Source organism: Homalodisca vitripennis, chromosome 6, assembly GCF_021130785.1.
Source record: "Homalodisca vitripennis isolate AUS2020 chromosome 6, UT_GWSS_2.1, whole genome shotgun sequence".
In the NCBI taxonomy this organism is placed as follows: Eukaryota; Metazoa; Arthropoda; class Insecta; order Hemiptera; family Cicadellidae; genus Homalodisca; species Homalodisca vitripennis.
In genome coordinates this window covers 93,407,305-93,419,516 of record NC_060212.1, presented here as the reverse complement: position 1 = coordinate 93,419,516, position 12,212 = coordinate 93,407,305, and the positions used below count along the sequence as shown (strand labels likewise).

Below are 12,212 nucleotides of genomic sequence, written 5' to 3'. Positions count from 1 at the left end.
GTGTTAAGAGAGACCACTACCTTCTAAAGGCCATGACCTACCAGAATCTGTGAGCTTCTACAACCAAGTGCACATAGGGTAGTAATGATTTTTCAGAGGCTATAATTTTCCAGAGACCGGGTCTGGCTAGAATCCGTGCCATCAACCAAGAGGGCTAAGGGTTGTGATCTTTCAGAGGCTAGAAGCTCCCCCAGATGTCGGTCGTTGCCACTTGATAACGTATATAGAGTTATACAGCTGCCTCGAAAAATAATGATTAACGTATAAAACATACAATAAAGATAAGCTTGACATAAAATAACAGGACGCTTCAATTTGTATATGAATTATTGTTAGTTTATATATTGACTAGTGTAATAAGTCATTAAAAGTATTCTGAACTATAACAATTTTATAATAATTTGCTTTTTAACCTGAAAAAAAAACTAAAAGTACTATTACTTTTATTATACTATGATACAAACACATAATAAGTTATTCCAGTATTTCAGTGAATGGCTACAACTACGCTTTTATATTCTGTTATATCGAACAGTGGTACGGGAATTGGTGATGTGGGATAGTTGGAAATATTTTATGTAAAGAATTTTAATTCATACTACATATCGTGTGACCGTCACTCTATACATTTTTAAACTATTTGATTTGTTTTTACCCAAAAAAAAATATTATTTTCTCTTAGTAAACTTTTTATAATATTAACTTTAATAACTAATATGTTTTCATTCTGTTTTTACGAGTTTACAAATAATTCAGATTGAGAAATAATTTATTTAACCCACAATATATCTCAATCTATATTAATTCCATTATTGCAATGTTGGAATAGGAGTTATTTACACAATATTTAGTTTCAGTGTCGTGTTTTGATAAAAAAAAACTAATAGAATATATTTTCTCTGGCTTAGTAATCGGTAAACAAATTCAAGTAAAATATAAACATTCAGAATGTAACATATTTTAATCTCGATTTCGTGCCCTAAAATGGACATAAATAGTTCATTATTTTTTACTAGTTACTTGCAGTGTCCAGAAAATCATTCAAATTGAATATGTAGCCGAATTAATCACATGATTGCAAGTCTTTTTGGTTAGTCACTGTTAGTTAGAACAGATCATTTATTTTTAAACTTTACGCTTATGTCTATCGAATAATGTTAATGTACATATTAGTTATAAGATATAGTATTAAATATTATTAAGACTAGTTGTTCCATATTTATTAGATTTATTTTACTTGTTTTACTATTCCTGAATACACATTCATTAAAGCATCAAAGCAAGACATAAATAAATAAATATATATATATATATATATATATATATATATATTATTATTTATGTCTTATGTATATTATTATTATTATGTATATATATATTATTAATATATATATATATATATATATATATATATTTATTTATTTATTTATGTCTTGCTTTAATGCTTTAATGAATGTGTATTCAGGAATAGTAAAACAACTAAAATAAATCTAATAAATATGGAACAACTAATCTTAATAATACTTAATACTATATCTAATATATATATATATATATATATATATATATATATATATATATAATATATATATAATATATATATAATATTTATATATTTATTTATTTATATTAAATGCAGTTTCTATATTTCCATCATACCAGACGCAAATTTACACCAAAAAATATACAATCTATAATTTATATTTTTTACAATTCATTACAACTTTTTATCGAAAATTCACAGAATTCCTCTGACTTGGCAATGACACTGTTTCAATATTCAATACCTATAGCACTTTCAGTTTCATGTAAGCATTTAAATTTAAATATATATTACAATAAGCTCTACACTACAGAATTGAGGACTTCTTAAACCCAAGATTTTACGATATCGATATGAAGCAAAATATTTGGAATATAAAATAAGTTATCCAGCAATATTAAGAAAAAATATTTATTAAAAAACTGTAAATTCAATATATTTTGAGAGACGTAATTGCTCAACTTGAGGTCAAAGCTTTTTTAAACTATTTCCTACGAACATAAAACAATCTAGCTCAGTTTTCATTGAATTAAGTATATAAAATTTTTGTTTCGAATACGAAAATTCTTTTACTACAATATATTTTTCGATAGATACTTTAAGTTATCTTTGAATAGTAAAGTAGATTTTTATGAAGTAAAATGGGTTCAAGGAGTAGGGAATTAATACCAACTTTAAAAGTTTATTTGGGAAATACTAATGGTAACAGTCACGTTTTAGCACATTCAGAGAGTTAATGTGATTACTAACACAACATGCTGGTAAGTTCTACCTTACATATTTTATTAGCTGCAATTACACTTTCCTTTATCACATTGCCCACGAGACCACCCATTGATATTACACAACTCTCTGCAGAACCTCTCATGCAAGCTGTTCTGCCTGCTGCAGACAGAAGGATGATTATCTCCTGCAACATTCCAGTCATCAGATATATAGCTTTCAGTCTGTTTCCTACTTATTAATGCTTAAACATTTAATAAAAATGCACTAGTAATTTTACTTGCAATGCCACTAAATCATAAGCGTTACAATCACATTTTGGTTGTTCTTTTATCAACACTATTGCCATTTCTCTTGTCAAGGCATTTCTCTTCTAGTGTTTACAACTAGTTACTCTACACACCTTGAATTGGCAAAATTAAAAAAAAAATTGCGATTGTGTTGTGCAATTGTATAAAACTGTTATAAAACCTTTATTTAGGAATAAACATTGTATTTATTACCTTGTTATGGACAATGATATAAAATAACACGAGAATATAAAATAGAAAATAATGTTTAATGTTAAAAACACTTCATATTTTTGCATTCTATAGGCAGTAGTTGCAATGTTCTCGAAATGTGTAATATAATTGGAGTGGTATTGACTTGTATCATGTTGTTGTCTCTTACATCAGAGTTGATTGTGGTCAGAAATTTCAATTACACATTCAAAGCAAAAATCTGTTATTTCAGGATATGTAACAATAATAATTACTTTAAAACATAATAATAATTTAATTGAGCTAAGAATCGCAGAGATAACAAAACTAAATTAAAGCAAAGAGATTTGGATTAGATGGTAGTTGTAGCTAAAAATATATTTGAATAGGATTGAATTATTTCCATCTAGGTACCATAATAAGTAACAGTATGCCAGATCATATGTTATGTACACTTTGAAGTATTTTGGAATCCTAATCAACATATTTAAAATTTTGGAGTCATGTACTGTTTTGAGAAAGTCCTATATTTATGTCGAATGTCATAACCGATAAATATGCCTAATGGTCTATTTGTATTGTTAATAACAAAATCTAATTAATTATTAGATTGAGGAAAATTTATTTAAATAAATGATTTAATTTATCATTTACAACAAGGAAGCACGCACCTGTATAGCTTTGAGCTACTACGTTGAGAACAGCAGAAACAAGCAACACTAGACAGAAAGTCAAGTGGACAGCAGTCATCTTCTCGGCACAGCGATATCGTCAGCAGTAACAGTGATATTGCCAGCAGTAACAGCTTCACACTTGTCGCGGTCTTATATCTGTAACAATCGCGACTAATCTGCCTCGAATTGCGATCTTTTGTACTGTAATTCATGATTAGCAGATTTACCTAAAAACAATAGGCTTTCCTCATATTTTAGTACTTTGATAACAAAGAAATTTTAATATTTATAAGGTTTGTTATGATAAGTTAAATTATTTCATTTGAGTTGAACTTATCTACAGAGACTAAACAAATGATTACAGTTAATATGGTATAAACACGATTAAGTCATGTACAACATGCAGCATAATAGGAGTCAAACGTAAGAACGCAGAAAAAAATCTAAGTACGATTCACTATTGTGAAATGTTTATACGTGTTTAGAACTCTAATCACGATTTCCATGAACATTAAGAATCAAAATAATTTAAACAATACGTTTTAAAACCACTACGCACTAATATGACCTGATCTGCAATTAGTAAACAAGTATCACCAAAAGATGTTGCTGCCATATATTAAACACTCTGTTATTGGTCTCTCAAATATTTGGCTATTTTAAATTTACGAAATAAGGCACAATACTATATAACATGTGAATATAAATATAACTTGGTCAATGGATTAACGGAGTCTCTCATCATTCACAATTCCTCCTGCACACAGTATTCTATATCGTAATGTGTTTATGGTCGTCTTGATGCTTGATATGATCAATATTGGATTATGTCACGTCATTGAATCACTTAACAGAAGCTCTACGACACATAGCAATTGACCAGACACTGACTATACCAATTAATTAGGCTTTAGCTGCAAGCAAAACTAGTACACCAGCTTCCAAAAGTAGTGTGAGGATGGTTTAAGGATCCTGGAAGAACTAGATCATTCTGGATAATCAAATAGATTGTCTCCATCATTAAAACTAAGAATAAGCGGCAACTAAAATTTGTAGCAAGAGCCTGATCATCTGGTGTATTAGAGCCTGATTAATTGGTGTAGCCAGTACCGGGTCAATCTAATTGTTGAAGTTAGTGCATGGTCAATAGGTGTAACCAGTGTCTGGTGAATTAGTATAACTATTTTCTAGTCAGATTTACCTGGCACTAGAAACACAAATTTACTTGGCACTGGCTTCACCAATAGTACCAACCACTACCTATTTCAATTAATCATGCTCTAGCTACACCAACTTACAAGTTACTGGCTATACCTATTGACCTGGCTCTATCTACAAAAAATGGTCAGGTACTAGGTACAAAAATTGGCCAGGCTATAGCTACACAAATTGAACTGGCTCTGACTACACCAATTCATTAGGCACTAGGTACACAAATATTCAATAGACACTAGCTCCACCAATTAACTACGACATAGCTACACCAATTGACCAGGCACTAGCTACACTAGTTCCCGAGGCTGTAGCTATAAAAATTAACCACCTATTGACCCTTCTCTAGCTACATCAACTGGCTATGCTCCATTAATTGGAATGAGCAGGCACTAGTAATACCAATTGATCAATCGTTAGCTACGCTAATTGACCAGGGTTTACCAATTACTAAGCACTGTCGTCACCAACTGACCAGGCATTATCTACACCAATAACCAGGCTTTAGCTACAGCAAATGACCGGGCTCTAGCTACACGAATTGACCGGCTACTAGCTACAGCAATTGATTGGCCAAAGAAATTGACCAGGCACTACCTACACCAATTGGCAAGGCAATAAATTCATCAACTGACTATGCACCGCTTCATTAATTAATCATGCACTAGCTACACCAATTGATAAGGCACTGGCTATACCAATTTACCAGGCACTAGTGACACCAATTTCAGGTCCTGCTTTTCCTTAACAGAAAATATTGGGAGATAATAGATTTGACAGTAAAAATTAGCTGAACGTGGATACGCATTTGCGTGGGATTTATAGTACTTTATCCAGTATATTCCAATTCTCCATAGGTCCTTAAACCGTCCCTTAAATCGTCAATTCCATGCTGTTGGATGGTCATATTCTAGTTTTGCTTAAGCAAAACTTGTAAATTTTTGAGATGGAGCAGTGGTTAGCATGTGAAATGCAGTGTATTAAACCGTACTAAACAATATTTTTGGTGGTCACAGTTCTATCTAACCTAAGCACAAGCAGTAGAATGGTGCTTGATAAATTAAAAAAGAAAAAAAATTACCATTACCATAAGATACTCGTAAATATACATACAAGAAAATAATAATAGCAAAAGGATAATTGAATGTTTACGACAGATGGTGGTAAATACAAATTAAAACCAATACATATTATGCACTGTTATAACAAAAATCTCAAAACTATGAACGAACTAAATACATGATTGTAAGTTTTTAAACTAGTTAACTTTATTTTGTGACACGGCATTTTACACTGCCTAGAGCAAAAATGGACAGACGGAATTTATAATGACACGAAGAGTTCTGCAAGATTACTTATGCAAGAGAAAGTTTCAGTATGTAGGGTTTTTTCTTTTTAATCAAGGACAGTGAACTCAGCTGCCATGACGAGGATTACAATAATGATAGAATACAAATTTATAAACTAGTAATAATTTATAAGGTTTAGAAAATATACCCTAGCCATGTTAAAAATGCTTGAATGGGAAATATTTTTCCTTTGTGAGCCGTTGTTTTACGATCAAATAGACAACTAATGCAGCTGCAATAGCTCACTAACCGAAAGTAAAATCACATAACAACGCATTAGCTGTACAAATATAAATAATAATGAATAGTAATTGCGAATTGATATCAAACAAACCTATGTCATTAAGTAGGCTTCTAAATCTGACTATTGCAATGTGAAATATGCAAACAAATTCTATGTCTATTTATCATTACGATAATACCCGCAATTCTTTAGGCAACATCACGAAACTCGGTATGGTCGTTCTGCAAGTGAATGCGCGGTCTAATTCATCAGAAAAGAAGGAGGCAATTTATCCACAACTACTATATACAATTTGTGCTTGGATGAACTTTTATCAAGATTAGAATATACATTCTAACAGACAGATTTTTAACGAGGATGGGGTTTTCGGTAAACTTTTGAGACAAGGAGGTGGAGGCTTAAAGAGAAAACTATCTTTTTAACAATTTTAGTTGGATATATTTTAGCCTAAACTACAAGGGATGTTTTCTGTGATTCATTTTAAACAAGGGTGGCTTTCAGCACCATTTGAGATACATGGGGGAGGAACTCTGGGACCAAAACGAGTCTATGATAAATTATTAAGGACTTTTAAAGAGACAGACTAACTAATATTAGTATTAGTGTTCAATGTTTCACATGTTTCGAAATGACGATGTATTATGATGATTGTCAATCGAAGTTTTAGTCAATAGACCGGTATTTGGCTGAGGCCAAGACCGCGACCCTCCGATGACCGTCAAATTTCAAAGGTCAAATTCTGATAGAAACCGGAATTTACAACCTACTGGTGGTTGCGAGCTGTCAATAACCAAGTAATTCTTAATGCCGGGAGCTGGCGGTTGCTGTTAGAAGCTGAGACCTTTCATAACACCTTCCAAAATACTTTGCTTGCCAAATGCCGAAGGTTGCAGAGGACGAGTGCTATTTGAGATTGAGACTCGTATATGCCAAGTGCAGCCAGAGTCCCACAAGCGAGACTCCCGCAGATGTCAGATGTTACCTGTTGCTAGCGTATGTAAACTTATGGAGCTGCTTCAAATAATAAACAATAAAGAAGAAAACATACAAGGCATTTAGATCGGATTCATCGTCAAATTTTTGCATTTTTATCAATCGACTCTGGAATTTGAAATGCAACAACACAGAGTAATGATAATGCAAAATCTGTGTAGTTAAACTCGATAGAGCAGGCTAATTTCAGCAGGAGTCAGTACACTAACCTTGTGGCCTAAATTCTTTAGCAATACACCAAGAATTCCATTAAGGCGTAGAGGATTTTTAATGATAGTATTCTATAAAGAGCGGAGTATTCAAACATTTCAAGTCTTCTACAAAGCTTTGTGTAATATAATTTTAGTCAGAATTATAGTATTTTTTGTTTTTAGCTTTTTGAGGTTAAAAGGATGTTATTAGTAGTATTTTTATGGTAGAGAATATTTTGATGACTGATGTTAGACCACTCCATATAGAAGGTAACAATGCCTCACATACAATTTGAAGTGGCTTGTTAGGAAATAGAGTAAAACTAAAATCACGTGCGCCTAGGTATTGCGCTCATTGTTCCTATTGTTTTAAATCGGCGTAAGCTAGTTATGATGTTTGAAATAAACCAATTACGGGAATAACAATACGCTGTAAAGTTTCTTTTACCGTTCATAGCGTAATTAAACTTTTGTAGAATGTGAGAATTCAAATTAAAAGTATTACATTTACATATTTAATTGACATTATAAACTTTTAAGAAGTAGTACAGTTATTCCAAATAGTTGCCTTTTTGCTTTAGATGCTGTTGGATTGCTTCATGTACGTTAGCTCAAGAACTTCTTTCTACCTTTCAACCTCAAGCACTATCTATGCAGAAGTTCATGAAAAAGATAAGAACGTATTATCTACCTACCCACCACTTCACAAGTAATTGAAAAACAGGAACGTCATGAGCATATACTTTTTAAATGTCATTCCAAACAAACCTGAGATAACTGATAGTCACAGAAATATACTATTGAATAAATGAATAAATGAATTTATTTCTCATATTGCAATTTACAAATTCACAAAGTATACAATAAAAAGGTCGAGAAATCTGAACTGATCACTTTGTCCAGTAGTGTGATCAGTTGTACAAAGGGAAATATACATTCTTTTTACATAATAGTTATTTCAGAATAGCATTCAATAAACACTTAGTAATTCGCCAAAATATTATCTAATGATTCAAGATATTTTATCGAATGGCTCCAACTATTTCAATAACAACTATTTTAGGCTAGTATAGAGAAATCCAAAGTCTAAAGTGAGGCTGAAGCAAGTCAAGTATGTAACTGAGCTTTTCATTTACATACTTGTGATGTAATAAATGATGATATTTCATCTGAGACTTTTGAAGTCCCAATAAAACCAAACCTAGACACAGAAAGCTCTGCACGTAACATGATATTTGTACATTTTTATACATCATAGAATTCTATATGTACATGTTTCAATGTGTCAAAATTATTATACAATTCTTGACTGTTATAGATGATAAAAGCAACATATTTATCACCTGATGATTACACAGTTACCTTAAGAATATCCGGTAAAATCGATCCAGAGGTTTTCACACACACACACACACACACACACACACACACACACACACACACACACACACACACACACACACACACACACACACACACACACACACACACACACACACACACACACACACACACACACACACACACACACACACACACACACACACACACACACACACACACACACACACACACACACACACACACACACACACACACACACACACACACACACACACACACACACACACACACACACACACACACACACACACACACACACACACACACACACACACACACACACACACACACACACACACACACACACACACACACACACACACACACACACACACACACACACACACACACACACACACACACACACACACACACACACACTTTCACTTCACTCACTCACTTCGGAACGCACAAACACCATTACATTTTTACATGTTAGTATAAATGTAGGTGTTTCTGGAACGAGACAACGTTTACACTTAAGAATGTAAAGAAAGTCAGTAACCCAACTATTTCATCTATATGAAACTTTAAATAGCTAAATAAATTATGTTTAAATCCTATATTCTGCTAATTCACCCTTATTTCAACATCCGTAAGAAGTCATTTTAACACACATTTTAATGGCCAATGATCATTTTAGAACATAATGCAGTAAAACTTGCCCTGTAAATAGAGATCATATTAACACAACTGTATTTACAAATATTTATTCGATGACTATATGTAGTTTACGTCATTCTTCAGCCCAACTTTTTTGGAAGAAGATTTTATGAACGTCCTTACGGTGTGAACCGGCAATTTTTGTAAGAATTATGAGAAAAAAGTGCCAATTCTGGTGAGAAACTTTGCTTGTAATATTTTCCTCAACTTTTTGTTCAGTCTTGTTTCATATTAATATCATATACTTGTGACTTCTCCATGATGTGACCTCGAGCAGAAACCTATAAGATGACACCTCTCTCCTTTTGAAGAATTTTTGAGACAAACCTGTCTTCTCTTATAAGTAAAGAAATCAACAAGAATGGACCTCAACAACAGCGAGGACTGCTGGTACTATGACCCTTAACCGCAGATATGTTGTTACTCTAGATGCTTCGAAGGGATAGTCCTCAAGGAGTACTAAAGTATTAACAAATGCTTTATCTAAACATGTATTGATATAAACCAGTGCTTACATTAGAATAAAATAAAATAAAGATTTAAACTGTTAGAAAATGATAATACGAGTACAAAAAAGAGATCGCAATGGGTGAGATGTAAGCTATAGTTTTTGTTCGCTGCAGGTACATTTTCTGTTCACACATTTGCCGTGTTTCCAGCCATCAGAAGAACACATTTTGCGGCATAATGCTTCATGCTTGTTATTTTTCCGTCCGCAGACAATAGGTTGATTCTCTCCTGTAACATGTGAGTAATAAATTTAAAATATGTATAGTTATGTTTTCTTCCAATTGCATTTATACATTAAATTCTTTGATTAAGTTTTGGTTGTCAATTTTGATTCCTAAACAATCATTTTTCCTATGAAAAACCATTTATTTGGTAAACATATTTAAAGTAACTAGTTAAGTTGAAACGGTTCAGCTTCTTTAAATAAATTGGAAAAGTGTTCATTTGTTTTATATTTTAGAAGCGTAATAAAATTTTATGCATGGCATGAAATTTACTCATATAAAATATGATTAACTAACCTTACAATTCTTTAATGTATTGGATTACAACTGCTTTTGAAAAGGAGTAGAGCTAAAAACTAAAGAAATGTCTTTACTGTATTATGAGATTAACCTGCATGTATTTACTTAATTTTCCTTCAATTCTTCAACATTTATTATTTTTATATCTTCTATTGTTAAACTTCGTTATTTCGAAACAAAACTCAAAACTCACGGTTTATTCATACTTACATTATTTTGGGCAGGACTTTTTTAAACTTTAAAAAAATTTTCAACAAAACTAACCAGGTATGCGTTATTACCACTTCTCAAATATATTTATAAAGCTTGGGTTGGTAAAAAAAATTGTACACAAAAAATATTTGCTCTATTTTATTTTTTATCGTTGTGTGTAATGAATCCTGACTAAATGATACTATCACACTGAGGAAAATATAAAAGATTACTCCAAAAAATCCTATAAAAAATATTTAATACGCAGTTTCGGAGTTGTGACATAACAAAGTTTATTTCTTTACATAGCTTTTATTTTTAATTTCTATTAATGTTTTTGGTAAATATGGCTATGAAATACGTTTATTCTTTTATTAAACCACTACATTAGTTATTTACTCTAAAATGGCGTTTATTCGTTTCAATGACAGGTATACAAATTTAGTGTAATGGGACCTGTTTGTCCATGTATTAGACAATCTCCGCTCTCTTCCCTCTAACTCTAAATAGGAATACAAATTATTACGATAAAAAGTTTCAATTCCAACCAGTCAACTTATAAATTATGACTGTGTTACTGAAGTTTTTCATAATTTGTATAAAACACTTCATATTCAATTTTGAAAAGTATTGAAAACTTTTAATGATTTATCATCCATAAGAAAGAAATTGATTTGAATATTTAAAAATAAATTAATAAAACAAAATAACCTGTACTTGTAGCGGTAGTCATAGGTGCAGAACTGGTAGTCGTAGGTGCGAAAGTGGGAGTCGTAGGTGCAGAACTGGTAGTCGTAGGTTCAGTAGTAGAGGCAGTAGTAGATGTAGTAGATGTGTTAGTTTGTGCTGCTACGTGAAGAGCGGCAGATAGGAGTACAAGAGACACCAGACAGAGAGTCACGTGGGCAGCAGTCATCTCGTCGGTACAGCAATCTCGTCTGGAGAGACGCCGTGCACACTCCTCACAGTTTTATAGTTGTAGCTTACTTCGTGACTAACCTCTAACGAATTATAACATGCATACTGTAATGTGTTTTTAATTAATTAACCAACAAACAATAGGCTTCTTTGTTTGAGGTTTGTTTTAGACAGTGGAAGGATTGTGAAGGAAGCAGAATTTTCCGGACATTTGCCATCGTTCAGTGATACGATGCAATCAGTAATACTGTCTGTATACAGCAATCTAGTGTTACTGACTGTATTGTATCACTGAATGATGGCAAAAAATTAGCTTTCGTCATATTTTTATTCTGCTTCCTTAAAGAAACTATGACCTTATGTTATGGCATTTTTCTATGAAAATTACTGATCAAGTTTTTGTATTATAAACGTTTTATGTTTCATTTAAGACTTACTTTATCTAAAGAGAATAAACTACTTAGAATAAATTAGATATTATCCGAACTGGTTTATAAACTTGAACATTAAGGCGATTTTGAATAAGGATTATTCAACATTGTCCAGTCAAATGTATAAGAAAACAAAATGGAAATAATCATAGTTCCGTA

General features: G+C 32.0%; 1 protein-coding gene and 1 long non-coding RNA gene across 3 annotated transcripts; both read right to left on the bottom strand.

Moving 5' to 3' along the window:
- Nucleotides 1-2,209: 2,209 nt before the first annotated feature.
- Nucleotides 2,210-3,482, bottom strand: LOC124365234. The gene is made up of 2 exons (XR_006922720.1): nt 3,420-3,482; nt 2,210-2,453 (listed from the first exon to the last, which is right to left on the bottom strand). It is a non-coding gene; the product is annotated as an uncharacterized LOC124365234 (long non-coding RNA).
- A 6,478-nt stretch (nt 3,483-9,960) lies between these two features.
- LOC124365233 (protein new-glue 1-like) lies at nt 9,961-11,822 on the bottom strand. Of its 2 annotated transcripts, none has more exons than XM_046821195.1 (2): nt 11,422-11,822; nt 9,961-10,216 (listed from the first exon to the last, which is right to left on the bottom strand). In XM_046821195.1, the coding sequence occupies exons 1-2, from the start codon at nt 11,618-11,620 to the stop codon at nt 10,080-10,082; spliced, it is 336 nt and encodes a 111-aa protein (XP_046677151.1). In that variant the 5' UTR covers nt 11,621-11,822; the 3' UTR covers nt 9,961-10,079. The 2 variants fall into 2 exon arrangements, with proteins under 2 accessions (XP_046677151.1, XP_046677150.1); XM_046821194.1 differs by having other exon boundaries at nt 11,416-11,821.
- Nucleotides 11,823-12,212: the final 390 nt, after the last annotated feature.